Source organism: Thamnophis sirtalis, unplaced genomic scaffold, assembly GCF_051295495.1.
Source record: "Thamnophis sirtalis isolate CommonGarterSnake01/CBP01778 unplaced genomic scaffold, rThaSir2_p1.2 scaffold_4, whole genome shotgun sequence".
In the NCBI taxonomy this organism is placed as follows: Eukaryota; Metazoa; Chordata; class Lepidosauria; order Squamata; family Natricidae; genus Thamnophis; species Thamnophis sirtalis.
The window spans coordinates 113287060-113305125 of NW_028261384.1; the positions used below are offsets into that span (position 1 = coordinate 113287060).

Consider the following 18066-nt stretch of genomic DNA (forward strand, 5'->3'; position numbering starts at 1 on the left):
TTGTAACTGTTGCTAAACATCCAAATTTTGATCACGTGACCATGAGGATGCTTCAACCGTTGCTAAGTGTGAAAATGGTCACTAAATGTGAAAAATGGTCATCAGTCACTTTTTTCAATGCCATTGTAACTTTGGTCACTATATTACCTTTCTTGCCAAATGGTTTCCCCGTTTGACTTTGTCAAAAGGTGATTATATGACCTCAGGACACTGAAACCATCATAAATACGAATCTCTTGCCAAACATCAAAATTTTGATCGTGTGACCATGAGGATGCTGCAACGGTCGCTAAGTGTGAAAATGGTTGCTAAGTGTGAAAAATGGTCATCAGTCACTTTTTTCAATGCCATTGTAACTCTGGTCACTATACCACCTTTCTTGCCACAGTTCTTAAGTGAATCTTAAGTGAAGATGTTATATCTTAAGTGAATCTTAAGTCTTAAGTGAAGATGTTATACAGTAGAACCTCTGGTCACGAACGCTTCTGACCAAAATATTCACATTCTCCCCCCCCCCCCTGCTGCTGATTTCCCCTTCTGCACCATTGTTTTTGTAAGTGCCAAATTTCCAAAATTAGGTTTGATTCATGACCAAATCAGTTTGCGACCAAAGTTATGGAATGAATTATGGTTGTGACCAGAGGTTCTACTGTATTCATGCCTTTACATACTCTATATCACCTCAAAATGTTGCACAGCCTTCATAAGCTTCTAATACAGATAAAATTAAATACAACATCAAAACCATAAAAAAGTAAAAATAACCTGGCTGGAAAATCCTATGCCTGTCTTGCTATTATTACTGACACACTTGCTGCAGTATTTGATGGCTAAAAGAAAAAAAAATTGTTAAAGTGTGTATTATGTTCACTCCCATGTCTTGTCTGCTGCGTTGATTTTGAATTCATTAAAAGAGCTTATTTTACATCAAATCCCTCTCATATTATTCTCTTATGTTCAATAAACTCTAAGAGACAGCATACTATACATGAAATTCCTGTAACTGTATATTTAGTAAATTGTGGAGCTGAGTTTATCCAATTAACTCAGTTTTTGGACTTGAGTAATCACATACAATAAAGGAAATAGAACTATTTAGTTGGCTATTTGTGATTGAGGGTGTCATGCAGAAACAATTATAGTTTTGATCAGGAAAATACCCCAAAAAAAACCTTTTGTTCTTTCAGGGTTTTTTTAAAATGATTTTTCCATGGCACATCAGAGTGTTACACATATTGTTTTGAATAAAAAAAACAGCAGCTGCACATTTTTAAAAACCTACATTATTTTAAAATGCATTAAAAAATAAAAGAAAAAAACCCAGCACACTTACCAGAACTGAGCAAATTGAAACTTTCCCACCATCTTGGAGAGTCCTCCAACCTCCGTGCCCCTCCCCTCCGGAAAATCCAGGAAGTAACACTGGCGACCCCTCTAGCCATTTCCTGCAGCTCTATGGTACTAGGTCATTTTTTTTCTTATAAAATGAGGTAAACGCGGTGCGGGGGTGGGGTAGGGAGGTCCGTTTTGTTGCTTTAACATTTTAATGTCTTCAATGAAAGTACTGAGACAGCGAGAGAGAGAGGGAATTTAGACAGGGTGTCTTTTGTCTTGCCCCGGTTAGAATTTCTTAAGCAAATCCACTGGGCTTTCAACATGAAGCTAGAAAATCGGGACTTTTTTAAAAGGTGGAGGGACGCGGGAAAAATTGTTATAGATCGTGACTGTCCCACTGAAATCGGGTCATCTGGTCACCCTACTCTAAACACACCAAGTTGATTGTCTTAAGTAGTTTCTGCTGGATTTTATCCAGAGAGCTTAACAATGTTATTTGGCCTAGTCACAGTGTTGCCATGAAAGCAGGGCTGGGTTTCGACCGGTTCGCACCGGTCCCTGCGATCCGGTTGGTCGGCGAACACGGAAGTAAGTAACTTCCGGGAATGGCAAAGCCCCCCCCCCGCGCCCGCGCGCGCCCGCACACCCGCGCCCGCTCCTTACCTGGTTTTTTTGAATTTTGCGCATTCCACGCATGCGCAGAATGCCTGCGCGATCCTCCAGGAGCAGCTAGAGCATCGCGCAGATGCTAGAAAGCATGCGCGTGCCGCATGCGTGCATGCGCGAGGACGCCGCATGTGTGCACGTGCGCGCCGCGTGCGTGCATGAGGACGCCGCCGGCCTCGTTCCAACCGATCCGGTTGGAACGGGGCGAGAAACCCACCCCTGCATGAAAGGTATGGTAGCTTTAAGCAAACAGATTTGCTTAAAAGAATGGATATCAGTAACATGATCCTTTTTTTGGACTAATTTGTATCTTTTATTACTGGTTGCCAATTATTGTAGAATAGTGGCTTTCTGAAAACAGCATGAGCTTAGTATAGAAGTAATTAAAGGGATAACTTTCCATTTAATCTAGAAACCAAAACTGTTTTACAATGACTATCTGTCAAGCTCCTTAAAAATTAGAATTGTTTTTAAGCACATGTTCCCATTGAAGGGTCCTGAACCTCTACATTCATTAACTTTGTTCTGAAATTGCACCCCAAATGGAGACAAAACAATATCTGGACATTCTGACTTAATACTCAGTATATTTGCTAAAAAGAATGAAAGTTCTCTCTTTCCCTCAAAAAAACTGTTCTTTCATTCCTAAATGGATTTCTTTGAAGTTGGTTCCTTGAAAATGGTGTTTATTAGCCAGATTGAATTAATAAGTATTTACACATGAGAAAACTTTTTTTCCACAATACTATAGAGAAATAAAAATGTAATTATTGCTATTTTTTCTCCATATATAATTAGCAGCATTATTATTACTTCTGAATTATGGCTGTATTTAAAGCCCTTATATGTAATATTTATGCAATAGCAAGAACAAAATTTAGTGTTTATGAGCAGTACATAAAATCTCTGGCAGTTCCCATTTGGAGCTAGTCTAGTTATAGTGAAATGCTATCAGAATAGTTCCTGGACTATTAGGACTTGTTTTCAGAGTTTCAGAAATTGTGAGGAGTGGGTGACTGCATAGTTCCTTGTTATATAACCTTGAAGATTCTGAAACTTTATCCAACCAATTCTATTGTGGACATATATCTGGCATAATGATCTTGATTGCTTTGTTCCTATTCTTGACTGCAATGGTTTACAAGTCTGACATGAAAAATTGCAAGGTTAATGATCCTCTCCCTATTCTTCACAATTATTTCCAGTCCGGTGACCTCATCATGGGTGCTATTACTTCTCTTGTCTTCATGCCTCCAGATCCAGCTACCTTTTCTAAAAATCCCCACCATTCATTTATAAGAGAACCCATGTAAGATTTTTATATAATAATGATTAGTATTCCAGATTGTATTCTGGAATAATAATCCCCCAAAGCAATAGAATTAGGTATGGGGTGAAATACGTAAATTTTCCAGGTTAATCATTAATGAGATGGTGATTCTTTTTATTCTTGTTCATTTTCACTGGATTTCTGGGAAGAATTAAATTATCTGATTTATTATTGCAACATAGAAACAGACTAAACCATGAGTTTGCTAATTGAAGTTTTTCTCACTTAACTAACTGGTTGGATTTGATATCGGAATAACAATTTTGGAGAAAATGGCAATTTTTATCATGGAAAAAGAGTTCATTTTTTTTTAAATCACAGGGAAGATTTAAGATGTGCTGAAACTTGATAAAATATGTTAGTTCTAAATATTAAAATCATGGGTTTTTATTTACATTATATACCATCTTGAAAGGCATCTTATGCAGTAAAATATTTATATTTTTGTTAAAAATTAAAGTGTATTTTAATAACCTAAAGTATATATTCCCTGTCAGATTAATATAGGCTCTTAAAATCATTTATAGCATAGTAACAATAGGATGGCATACCTCTCTCTCTCTCTAAAAATATAGATTAATGACCTTATCTGGTACCTTCACGTGGCAAATATTTTAATTATGTCTCCATCTTCCAAAGCCTTCTCAATCGTCTTGCAGCCATCATTTCATTGGGTTGACCTCAAAATGTCAGAAGAGGCAGAAAATATTATTAGTCATTTAAATGTCTTTCCTGAGAAAGACTATAGGACTTCAAAATGCATGTCTTTCTCTTCAGCTTCTAGAATTACAAAAAGAAAAGAAAACAACAAACAGTGTAGAACCCAAAAATGGCATAAACCAGAAAATGAGTCAGGCTTAAAAAAAAAAAAGGCAATATTATGAGAAATGTGAACTGATCTGGTGTCAGTCCACCATGTCACAATTTGAGAGACATCGTGCTGTTGTGATAAAGTGTATTCCATAGGCAAGACAGATCAAGCACTGCATTCAAGAACAGAATAGTTTATTGGATGATACATTTGTCGCAATACTTTTTGTTAGATACAGAATACCTCTTATAATGCTTTTTCATTGCAGGGTTCAGCCTAAGTTTTATCAGCATATTTTAGCTTTAATATTTGCTGTAAAAGAGATCAATGAAAATCCTCAGATCTTGCCCAACATCACCTTGGGCTTCAATATTTTTGATAGCTATGATGGAACATGGACTTATCATGCCACAATGAAACTTTTTTCACCGTTAAAGAGACTGATCCCAAATTATAAATGTGGCTTCCAGAACAACTTGGTCGCAGTCATTGGAGCTCTTTATTCTGAAACTTCTCTTTTATTGGGAGATATCTTGAAAACCTACAAAGTTCCACAGGTAGGGGTTGTAATGAATCATGAGATTATATTATGCAATATTTGATCTTTTTACATTTCTGTAACTTGGAAACATTATTTATCAATCCTTCATAAAGTGAATAAAGCATATAAGTTAATAAAATATTTTTTTAAATGAAATTAAATGGTCCAGTGGTGCAATCATAAAAAATTCAGTGAATTAAGGATATTTATTTAAAAGTGGAACTATTAGCAAATGCAAGATCACTTTTTACAAAGTTCATAAATCACATATATTTGTAACAGATATAATAAAATATTTTTCCTTAGAGAAAAGCTAAGAAAAAAATCCCTCATTTCTTCAATAATAACACCTGAAGATATTTCTCTCATTTTTTTCTCTTGTACTTAGAAGATTTTATCCTCAAAAGGTAGCCTCCTGATAATTTTTTATTACAAAAAACAGGGTAAAATGCCTCTGGATATAATGCAAAATTCAATTTTAATATTTGTATAAAATGACAATCTTTAAAATTTTTCATTTAAACTTAAATTTTGGGAAGGTTTAGTCCATCAGTTATTTATTTCTATGGGGAAAAAAAGTAATTTCCTTCCATTCTCCAAATTTCTAATTTTACTAATTACTAATCACCAATCATCATTCAACATTAATTACTAATTACTAATTTATTATAATTTATTCATTAAACATGACACTCAGACAACTGAATATTCAAAAAGGCATCACATTGACTGGTGCTAATGGTTGATACGGTTTTCTGCCAGCATCCTAGGTATCAACTAAGTACCTTCTTAAAATATAAGATGTTCTGAGTAGCACCGTTTTTTGCAGTTCCGTTGATGTATCTTATAAAATTCTTGGACATGGTCCAAGTGCCCCGATGACAACTATTACATATTACTATTATTTGGTTAATCTTTGGTGAGATTCATGGCCTTTGGGACTGGTTGGTAGCTCAACAGCTCGAGTCCTAACTAAAGACCTAGGAACTGTGAAGGTAACGTCAGAGGATATAAACTGTTCCAAGTAGAGTGTTTTTTTGTAGAATCAGAATGTTCAAGTCTGATAAATTTAAAATTTCCAAATAGCGAGGTAGCCCTTTAGGTATTGCTCCAAGGGCTCCAATTACAATCGGGACAACACATGATTTCTTTTTCCACAGCTGCTCAACTTCAATTTGCAAGTCCTAGTACTTTGTGATTTTTTCTTGTTGTTTATCTTCAATTTGTGCATCTGCAGGTATTGCAATGTCAATGAACCATACTTTTTTCTTTTCAACTATTGTTATGTCAGGTGTATTGTGGGCGAAGTGCCTGTCAGTCTGAATTCTGAAGTCCCACAAAATCTTGACTTTCTCATTCTCTAAAACCTTCTGAATCTGATGTTCCCAGTGGTTTTTGCTGTACTCAAATCCAAACTTTTGACAAATTTTCCAGTGAATGATCTTAGAAACGCAGTCATGGCATTGTAGGTAGTCAGTTTGTGAAATTTTGCTACACCCACTGGTCAGGTGGTCGACTGTCTCGTCTTTCTCATTACAGAGGCGACATTTGCTGTGAGTGGTAACATGTTGAATTTTTGCCTTCATGCAGTTTGTGGCTAAGGCTTGTTTTTGAGCTGCTAAAATAAAGCCTTCTGTTTCTTTTGTCAGTGCTTCTGATCTTAACCAGTTCCAAGTTAGCTTTTGGGCAGCTTTGCCTTCAATACTTTTCAAATATTGGCTATGCATAGCTTTGTTTTTCCAATTTTCAGCTTGCTTCTCAATTACTTCTTTCTTATATTCATCTTTTGATTTAGTTGTCTTTAAAAAGCTTCATTTATTATTATTATACAATTGTATCACAGCGGCCAGTTGTTTCGCCGGATTTGGCACTGAGTATGTGATCAACAGTTTCATCAGCTCCTTTGCAAAGTCTGCATTTGGCATCATCAGAGGATTTTTCGATTTTGGCCTTAATGGCATTTGTGCGGATAGTTTGTTCTTGCACAGCCAGGATTAGTGACTCTGTTTCTTTCTTTAATGTACCTGTTGTTAACCATAACCAAGTTTGTTCACTGTCCACTTTATCTTTTATTTTTTCCAGAAATTGGCCATGCAGTGCTTTGTTCTGCCAACTCTCCATTCTTGATTTTATCACATCTTTTCTGTATTCTTGTTTCGTCTGTTGGGCCTTCAGTAGATTTTTGTTCTTTACTTCGATTAATAGATGTTCTTGACTTTCTTTTAAATAATCAGCCAGTGCATGTTTTTCTTCTTCAACTGTTTGCTTCACTTGTAATAATCCTCTGCCACCTGATTTTCGGGGCAGATATAGTCTATCAGTATCACCACGTGGATGTAAACTGTAGTGCATTGTCATTAGTTTCCTGGTTTTTCGGTCCAAAAGGTCCAAATCAGCTTGTGTCCAGTTAACTATACCAGCTGTGTATCTTATAACTGGTATTGCCCAGGTATTTATACCCTTGATTGTATTTCCACCATTCAATTTAGATTTCAAAATTTTCCTAACTCTGTTGGTGTACTCTCGCCTGACAACAGTTTTTACATCTCCATGCTTGATGTTATCCAACTGCAGAATGCCTAAGTATTTGTAGGCTTCATTTTCTTTGCATTTAATTAATTGGCCATTGGGCATTTCAATTCCCTCACATGCAGTGATTTTGCCCCTTTTTATGGATACAGTAGCAAATTTTTCCATGCCAAACTGCATTGAAATATCGGTGCTGAATACTCGGACTGTGTTTGTCAATTATTGGATTTCTGTTTCTGACTTTCCATAGAGTTTCAAATCATCCATATATAGTAAATGCAAAAAAATTTCAGCTTCTTTGGCTGTTTGGTAGCCTAATTTCATTTTTTTTAAAAGATTACTGATAGTGGGATCATTGCGATGATGAAGAGAAGAGGTGAAAGTGAATCACCCTGGAAAATTCCTCGCTTGATATTAACCATTCCGTAGATCTCATTCCCTACTGCCAACTCAGTTCTCCATTGTTTCATCGCCTTTTCAGTAAAGGATGTAATATTTTTGCTAATGCCAGTTGTTTCTAAGCATTTTATGATCCAACTATGTGGCAGTGAGTCAAATGCCTTTTTGTAATCAATCCAGACCATATTCAAGTTCGTTTTTCTGTTCTTACAATTTTCTAATATCATTTTATCAATTAGAAGCTGATCTTTTGTGCCCCTGCTCCTTCTTTTGTTGCCTTTTTGCTCTACTGGCAAGATGTTGTTTGTTTCTAAATAATCCATCATGTTATCTGCAATAATGCCTGTGAGTAATTTGAAGGTTGTTGGCAAGCATGTTATTGGTCTGTAGTTTTCAGGTGTTGTTCCTTTAGTTGCATCTTTCTGAATCAAGTATGTTTTTCCAGTTGTCAACCATTCATCAATTTGGCCCTTTTGTAAAATTTCATTCAGTTGCCTGGCCAATATTGCATGTAAACTGGTCAGATATTTGAGCCAGAAACCATGTAATTGGTCCTTTCCAGGTGATGTCCAATTCTTTACCTTTTTAACTCGATTTTTGATCATCTCAGTTGTTATTTCTAATACTTGCATTTGTTTGTTGCCAATGCTTTTCTCAAAGTCATGTATCCACTTTGCTTCCTTGTTGTAGTCCTTTGCATTTTCCCACAATTCTTTCCAGAATTCAACTGTGGCCTGTTTTTCTGGTTTTTCACTTTTGGTGTCACCATTCACATTAAGACTTTGATAAAAAAGCCGTTGGTCTGATCGAAATTGCTGATTTTGTTTATATTGGATGATTCGTGCCTCATATCTTTCAATTTTTCTAGCTGTTGCTGTTATCCGCTGTTTTACAATCTCTACAGCTTCATTGATGTTTCTTGTATCCAATCTATATCTTCTGATTAGCCGATCTATGATTTTGTTGTTTTTAAGCCGTTGCTCATGCATGTTCTTTAAGTTACTAGCATCTGCCCTTAATTTTTTGATTTTTTGTTCTAAACAGATTTTCCACTTTGGCTTTGATGCTTTTTCTGTTGTGTGACTAGGTACTTTAATTTTAATGCCTAGTTCATTAGTGACTATTACAGCTGCGCTGTACATTAACTGGTTTGTTTCCAAGATGGATCCCGGTTCAATTGTTGAAAACACTGCATTAACCATTTTCATGATAGGGGCCAAAATTTTCTTAGGTACAGTTTTTAGTGATGGTAAACGTTGCCTTTCCTCATTAAGCAGAAAATGCTCCATGATCTTATCCTTCAATTCTTTTTGTTTTTGAGTTAGTTCATCAGTTGGTTCAGTGATAACTGGTTCTAGTGGTGGTGATGTTATTTCCTCCCCGAGATCTTCTTCTGGGAGTTCTACTATAGTGTCTTTAGTTGTGTCTTGAATATCAGTTATTTCCGCTTGTGATATTGTTTTTTGGGTTTTGCAATTTGCCTGAATTTCCTCATGTTCAACTTCACTAAACACTTTATTCCGTATAATAAATCGCCTTTGAACTGCTAGTCGTTGTTCACTAACATTTGAATCTGGATATTGTTGTTTCCATAATTCATACATTCGCTTTAAATATCCTCTTTTTTCTGGCTCTGAGTTGTAGTAACAGGCCATTATGGCACGGTTTTCATCTGCACTATATTTTTGTCGTTTTGTTGGCTGGTCCACTTGTAGCCCACTTGTCGACGGATGTCCAGGGACCCCAACATCCGCCGCGGCCCTTGTTAACCCGCGCGACGACCGATGCCTTATGGAATTCTTATTCGTTTTTTTCACCATATTGTATGGGTTGGCGGGGGTTTTTTTACGGGACCAGATGCCAACCTGATCCCAACCTTCCTCCTTTCTTATCCGGGCTTGGGACCGGCAACGGCGGAGTTGTTGTTGTTGTTGTTATTATTATTATTATTATTATTATTATTATTATTATTATTATTATAGATAATATATGGGTCATATCCGGAGATGCCAGATCAAAGTGATTCTTTTTCCTTCTATCAAATGGTTCCTAATGAAAGTTATGAATACAAAGGTTTGTGTTATCTGCTTTTGCACTTTGGATGGACCTGGGTTGGGATTCTTGCAAAAGAAGATGATAATGGAAGATTTGTGAGAATGACATTTTCACTCTTTCCTCTTCATGGCATTTGTATTGCCTTCCTAAAAAAGATAAGACCAATTTATATCAGCAGCTTTTCTGATGATATAGAATGGCTAACAGAAACATATTATTTTTCAATGAACAGCAAAGCCAAAGCAGTGATTGTCTATGAAAGAACACTTCTGCATTTGAGGTTACTGCTTCAGCTTCCAAAAATGGAACTAGTGTCCCTAGAGCCTAAAGGTAAGGTGTGGATCATGGCCTCCCAGATGGATGTTTCATCAGTGTTTTACCAAAAGAGCTGGGATATTCGAGATATTCATGGGTCCCTGTCCTTTTCAGTTCATTCCAATGAAATTCCTGGATTTCAACATTTTGTTCAGGCAAGGGACCATTTCTCATCAAAAGAAGATGGCTTTATCAAAGATGTGTGGGTACATGCATTTGACTGTTCCTTTCCCAGTCCCTTGGTGAATGACAATGATGGTGACCTCTGTACTCTGAAGGAGAAATTGGAGGACATCCCAAGTGCTTTTTTTGAAATGAGCATGACTGGACACAGTTACAATATATACAATGCAGTGTATGTTGTAGCTCATACTTTACATGCCCTGCAGATTAAACAAAAACAGGAAAGAAACCTGTGGAGAGAAAAATTAAATCTTCAGATTCAGCATTCATGGCAGGTATAGACTTGAGCTCTCATCCTTTAATCTATTCATAGTCTTTATATATGCATAGTAAATACATTGGTATTAGATTTATTATATTATGACTTCCAGTACAATTTCATAGACATACAAACTTACTAAAAAATTATGCACGTTTCAGAAGACAGAAATTGTAGTTTTTCCTATCTCTGAAACAAAAACAATGTCCAACATTGTTTTTATTAATTTAATGAAATACAATAAAATACCAGTAAGAAAAAGGAGACAATGTAAAATAATAAAATCAAGACAAAAATATCATGCACATTAGGAAAAAGAATACATTGAAAATAAATTCAAAAGTACATTTTTCCACACTATATGTGGACTATTTTGTGACATTTGATTTTTAGAAGATCTCCAACACATTCTAAATCTTGATGCCAAAAAGAAAAAAAGCTATACCCAAGCTAAAACCTTAACACATTCCTTCTATGTATGAATATCTCAGAATAACATGATGTTAGTCCATTCATAATCTGAAAGGTTAAATTCTTCTAATAGGAAGTTGCACTCATGAAAAGATGTAATGTTTTCTTGATACGCATCAAGTCTCCTTAAGCTTCTTATAATCATCTGTGAAGCTTCTTAGAAGACAGTGAGCCCTTTCAAGCCAAGCCATCCATACTTTCAGAAATTATTCCAGATTCTCAATTCTAATTACGTTTCTATTGGAAGGCAGAAAATGTTTCTTTTGATCTGCATTAAATAAAAAGTGACAGGGAATTGTAGACTATTGTGAGACCATTTTAGATGAATATGGAATCTTTAAGAAAATTGCAATGTATTCAGGAAAAAATATAATGTTCAATATCAGAATATTGGACATTTCTTAATGAGATGCTGTTACATATTACGACATTTTTACTCATTAATGACATTATAACCATTTCTTATGTATTATTTGATATTCAGCTCCACCAGTTTCTAAAAAGCATTTCATTTAATAACAGTGTTGGAGATGAGATTTTGTTTGATCAGCAGAGGGAACTGATAGTAGGATTTGATGTTATAAACTGGGTCACATTCCCCAACCAGTCCTTCCATCGAATAAAAGTTGGGAAACTGAATCCCTGGACATCTGAGGGCAAAAAGCTCATCATTCATGATGAAGCCATCATCTGGCACAAAACTTTCAACCAAGTAGGTTGGTGAATGCAGATAATTATATCTGGATGTTATTTAATATATGTTTGTCCTTGATTTACAGCTATTCATTTCGTGACTATTCAAAGTTACAATGGCACTGAAAAATGTAATTTATGACGGATCTTCACACTTATCATTGAAACATTCCTGACAATTGTCATCAAAATTTGGATGCTGGGAAACTGAGATATAATTATGATGGTTGCGGCATCCTAGGGTCATGTGAATATCATTTGTGACTTTGTCACATAGATTCTGACAAGCATTCAATGTTGGATATACTTAATGACTGTTTAATTCACTTAACAACTGCAGTTGTTACAAAGGTTGTAAAGTTGGGTATGATGATTTTGAAGTGGCATAAATCCGGAAAAAAATTGTAAGCAATGTCACCGAGGGAAGAGGAGGCAGCAGTGGCCAGGAGGGCCTTTGCACACATTTGAGTGTTGCACCAGTTGCATCCATATCTGGACCATGAGGCCCTGATCAAAGTAATTCATGCCCTTGTAACCTCTAGATTAGACTACTGTAACGCATTCTACGAGGTTCTGCCCTTGAAGACCATTTGGAAACTTCAACTGGTGCAGAATGCAGCTGCACGGGTAATAACAGGTTCTATATATCTGGCAGGGACGTGCAGTCACTAGAGGCAAGGGAGGTGTGGCCTCACCAGTCATGAAGAAAAGAAAAAGAATTTTAAAGATTTTTTAAAAATAATTAAAGCCAAGGTAGTTGCTGCCAGATTCACAGTGACATGGAACAGTGCTTTGTGTTAACCATAGAAGGAGGCCAGAGAACTAGGGGCCTCTTTTGCATAAGGAATTTTTCACCTTTTAAGAGTTAAGCAAGGGTTAACAAGCAAAAAATTCCTTATGCAAATGAGGCATGTATTCTCTCGCCTCCTGTTAAGAGCATTTTTAGAGGCTTTTTAGAGTTCTCTGGGAGCAACTAGTTCAGTCTGACAGAGCTCTGGCCTTTCATGAGGGGAGGGCAGGGCAGGGCAGGGAGAAGCAGAGTTGAAATCGTCCCTAAAACAGCTGGAAAAGGTGCATGTGTGGGGAGGGGGGAGGAATTCAAAAAGTTTGATCGGAAGGCAGCAGGGGAAGCGGGGGTATGGCAGAGGAACTGCTTTCAAGCCTTTGGAAAATATATCCAATCCAACTTCTGTGTTTGTGTTTGAGAGTGAGTGAATGAGAGAGAGATCAAAGTTCTCTGTGTCCGTGTGTCTGTTTGAGAGAGTGGGGAGGGAGGGAGAGAGGGAGGAAGGTGGGGCAGGGAGAAGAAAAAGAATGGGAAAACTTATTTTGCAAGGGGGGAAAATGCTGTCACTTTAAATCGGAACTGATCGTGCCTGGCTGTGGAATTCTGGGAGTTGAAGTCCACAAGTCTAAAAAGTGCCTCACCAGGCCTAAAGCTGACCACAAGTCACTGATATCTGGCACACCTAAAGCATTTCACTCCTCAGAGTCAGCTACACTGATTGTAAGTTTGTTCCCAGATGAAATTTAAGGTTCTGGTGGTTATCTATAAAGCTCTACATGACTTTCGACCAGGTGTCTGAATTTTTTTATAGTCTTTTCTACCAACCAGCCAGTTAAAATTGGATGTGCATCCTGTACATTCCATCAGCCAAAGAATGTCAGCTGACAGGGATTAGAAGGTTAGCTTTTCTGCGGTGGCCCCTCTTCTGTGGAACATCCTCCCAATATTACAATGGCACCAAGCCCTTCATAAAGCTCTTAAAAACTGGTTATGTTTTTGATTCTAGGGAGCTACATACACCAAGAGAACCATCCCCTGACTATATTGTTAATGAGACAGATATCTAGCTTACATCAATTAGGAATGTTTTTTTTTTTTACTTTTAATGTTTTAATATGTTTTTATGATTTAATTGTAGTATATGTTTTGAGTTATTAGTTAACCGAGTACGTAAACAACTTTAAGAATACAACCAAGCTCCAAGAGGACCAAGGACTCCACATTACAGAGAGATTTGAACTTATTTAAAAGTTGCTTGTTATTGCTTATGGATTTAAGATGTATCAATTGCTTGGTAAACTGACTACCTCTTAATTGTAGAGTCAAGAACCATATGATTTTTTATAGTAATTTTTTTCTGTTTGCAAATAGGTTGTAAGAATGCTAATATATATATATATATATATATATATATATATATATATATATATATATATATATATATATATATATATATATATATATATATATATATATATATATATATATATATATATATATATATATATATATATATATATATATATATATATATATATATATATATATATATATATATATATATATATATATATTTCCCTCTTTCTGGGCCAGACATTGCCTACTTCTCTATGTACTAAGAGATGCCTCCCTGGTAATTTCAGGAGAAAGCAGGAGGGGAAACAATTTTGCTGCTTTGATTGTCTTCCATGTCCTAAAGGGAAGATGTCAAGACTGATTGGTAAGAAACATTATGAAATAAGATATTGTAATACTACAGGATATACCAAGCAGATCCATTAATATGTAAGTATGGAATTTGTGTTATATTCTTTTATGGATAATTGTGAGACAGTTATTAAGTGAGTTTTGCCCCATATTATGATCTTTCTTGCCACAGTTGTTAAATGAATGTTCAGTTAGTAAGTGAATCTAGCTTGCCTGTTGACTTTGTTAGACAGTCATAAAAGGGGATCACATGACCCTGGAAAATTGGAAGAGTCATAAATATGAACCAGTTGCCAAGAATCTGAATTTTGATCATGTATCCATGGGGATGCTGCTACAGTCAAACACATGAATAATGGTCATATGTCACTTTTCTCAGGGCTATTATAACTTTGATTATAATGCTCATGCGAAATAAATAGTTGTAAGTCAAGGACTACCTGCATTTATTAACAGAATTCTCCCCTCAACTTTCTCTTAAAAAGAAAAGAGAAAGAGTTATTAAGGGAAGTTTAATTTCCTTGGATTGTATTACCTGAATTGAGCATCGTGGCTTTCCCATTATATCAACTGATAAAACAGAGCACATCAACATATCTTTTACAACATTTGCTTTAAGGGGCTGGAAACACTTGAGAGACTTTTCAGTAGTTTAATGACAAACCAATCTCTTATCATTCCTTCAGGAAAAAATATTTACCTATTTATTTTATTTATTTAGAAAATTTATATGGCCACCCACTCACTATCAGTGACCTTAGGTGGCTTACAAAAAACCCCAATATACAATAATAAAACCCTATAACCCCATCACCTCCTTGGTAATAGCAATCATCTTGATGAATCCCATCCTACTCTGGCATCCTCAAGCTAATTGACAAAACCAGATGTTCAGGACCTTGTGAAAGAGTGTCAAAGTAGGACCTAGGGAATGATGTTACAAAGTGAATGAACCACTTTGGAGAAGGCCCTTCTTTAGGATCCAACTAAATGTACTTCCTTAAAAGAGGAGAGATGCAATATTTTCTGCCTTTCTGCTCTGGTGGGTTGGGTGGATGTAAGTAGGGAGAGACAGGCCTTCAGATAACCTGATCTCAAGCCATATAAGGCTTTAAAATAACCAATACCTTAAATTGTATCCAGAAGAAAATTGGCAGCCATTTTGAAGACACATATGCAAAATTGGGCCTGCCAAAAATCATATAGGCTGTTGCATTTTGAAACAGTTAGGGTTTCTAGACAATTTTCAAGTTAATATAGAACAGCCGATGATTAAATGCACTCATGCCTCTCATCACATGTATATGAGTGTTTTTCTCTTCCAAAAATTATGAATTAAGAGCAAAAATAAAATTTATTAGGTCAAGGTTTTATTTTTTTCACACATACCTACCTGAAAATATGGAATACGGGAATATTATCTACAATTGATCAGCTATCTTGGAATTCTACTTCCCAAAAACCAATTAGATTTTCATTTACTTGTAAGCTTGGGATATTAAGTATTTATTCAATCTGTCCAATCAAATTCTTCTTCATGCATGGAAGACTCGGAGTTTTATCTCTACGTATATTGTTTCTCGTGACCCATCAAAACTGCGGTCCACTAAAGCGCGCCCGAATAAAGCGCGTACGTGACGTCATCAGCAGCGCGACAAATAAAATTAAAAATAAATTAAATTAAAATTAAAATAAAATTAAAGCAAGCTGATTCACATAAAGGTAAGGGTTAGGTTTAGGGTTAGGGTTAGGGTTAGGTTAAGGGTTAGGGTTAGGGTTAGGGTTACGTTAAGCGTTAGGGTTAGGGTTAGGGTTAGGGTTAGGGTTAGGGTTAGGGTTAGGGTTAGGTTAAGGTTTAGCGTTAGGTTTAGCGTTAGGTTAAGGGTTAGGTTTAGGGTTAGGTTTAGGGTTAGGTTTAGGGTTAGGTTAAGGGTTAGGCTTAGGATTAGGTTTAGGGTTAGGTTTGGGGGGGTGTTATGTTTAGATTTACGCGTTAATTTTAAGTTTACCACTCACAGCGTGCCGTTTTTGTCACGCTGTGATGACGTCACGTACGCGCTTTCGTTAAGCGCGCTTTAGTCTACCGCAGATTTGTGGTGGAACCATTGTTTCTATTCAAATTTTTATTAAAGAATTTGAATATAAACAATATAGATAGAGATACAGTAAATACTAATGTTTGATCACCTAATAAAGTTATACTAAAAAAGTTTTGGTATTAAAACTATGCTATTAAGTAAAGTTTATCCTAAACAATTAATGAGCTTATTACTAATCTCTTAATTTTCATTTATTAACCAGTATACCAAATGTTGAAAGATAGCAATAAGTACAAAAACCAGCTGAAAGTATTGGTGCCACGGATGAAATCATGGAAAAAGAAGAAAGACACTAAAATCATATACAATAAAAAGTATAATGTAATTATAATACAGGAATAAAAATAGTTTTTTTTAAAAAAAAAAACCTCTTACAGATATGGATGACTGTTCTGAATGTCCAGAAGACCAATATCCAAACAAAGACCAAGATTCATGTATTCCAAAGAGAATATCTTTCTTATCCTATGAAGAACCAATGGGAAGAAGTCTAGTTATTCTGGCTCTCTCTTTTTCTTTTTGCACAATATTGGTGTTGTCAACATTTTTGAAATATCACCATACTCCCATTGTCAAGGCCAATAACCGAAACCTGACTTACATTCTGCTCATCTCCCTCCTTCTCTGCTTCCTTTGCTCACTGCAGTTCCTTGCTGCACCTGGCAATATAATATGTCTTTTCAGACAGATTAGCTTTGGCATCATCTTCTCAGTGGCTGTGTCTTGTGTTCTAGCAAAGACCATCACTGTGGTTTTGGCTTTCATGGCCACCAAGCCAGGATCCAGAATGAGGAAATGGGTGGGAAAAGGCCTGGCCACCTACATTGTTCTTACTTGTTCACTGATTCAGACAGGCATCTGTATGGTGTGGCTCTTCACATATCCCCCTTTCCCTGATGTTGATAACCATTCAGAAACTGAGGAAATAATAATGCAGTGCAATGAAGGCTCAGTTACTATGTTCTACTGTGTTCTTGGTTATATGGGCTTTCTGGCAGCCGCCAGTTTCACAGTAGCTTTTTTCTCAAGGAAGCTTCCCAGTAGTTTCAATGAAGCCAAATGTCTCACATTTAGCATGCTAATCTTCTGTAGTGTATGGCTCTCTTTTGTTCCATCCTACCTGAGCACCAAAGGCAAATACATGGTCGCTGTGGAGGTTTTCTCTATTTTGACTTCCAGTGGTGGATTGCTGGGCTGCATATATTTTCCCAAATGTTATATAATTATTTTTAAGCCAGAGCTAAACAACAGGGAACAACTTATTAAGAGAAACTCTTAATAAATGAAACTGTTATTTCATTTTTTTTTTCCTTTGGAAATCTTCAGCAACTTATTTAGTAGAATAGAAAATTTTCTGCTCATTTTTAGTGGAATATTTAATATTAAATTGAATACTAAATGTTAAACATTAAATGTAGTAGGGTTATCTATTGGTCTCTGTTGTCCTATATAGGTAGAGTATGAAGCAAGTTGTAGAATAGTATTTTCACATTTTATGATTTTATTTGAATAAATATCAGTAACATTTGTAGAAATCAACAATTGATTGTAAGAAGCTTTTAAAATTAGCTACTCTTTTTCTCTGTTTCTTTGATAAGTATATCAGGAGTATATGTGTTGCTAGGATCTTTATTTAAAAAGGACAGTGTTATGATGCATCTAGACTTGTAACCTAGATCCATATGTAGACAGGAAACAAGGATCAGCTGAACTAGAAAGAACCCCATTTAAACAGAATGCACCTTGTGGTTTTTTGTAGATTTTTTCCTTGTTAATTGTTATATTGTATTAGAAAATATTATAAAATGTATAGAATAGCTGAAACCATTTGTTTATACCAAACTAGAAATTGTGATAATTCAGATAAATTAATTCTTTAATGTGAG

The 18066-nt window shown here is 35.8% G+C and overlaps 1 protein-coding gene across 1 annotated transcript in view; it reads left to right on the top strand.

The window, feature by feature from the left end:
- LOC106539805 (vomeronasal type-2 receptor 26-like) overlaps positions 1-17459 on the top strand; it is a 34670-nt gene extending 17211 nt beyond the window's left edge. The window contains exon 6 of the mRNA XM_087714622.1: positions 16558-17459. Within this exon, the coding sequence (XP_087570748.1) occupies positions 16558-17459 (902 nt within the window). The remainder of the gene's footprint in view (positions 1-16557) is intronic.
- The last annotated feature ends 607 nt before the right edge of the window (positions 17460-18066 follow it).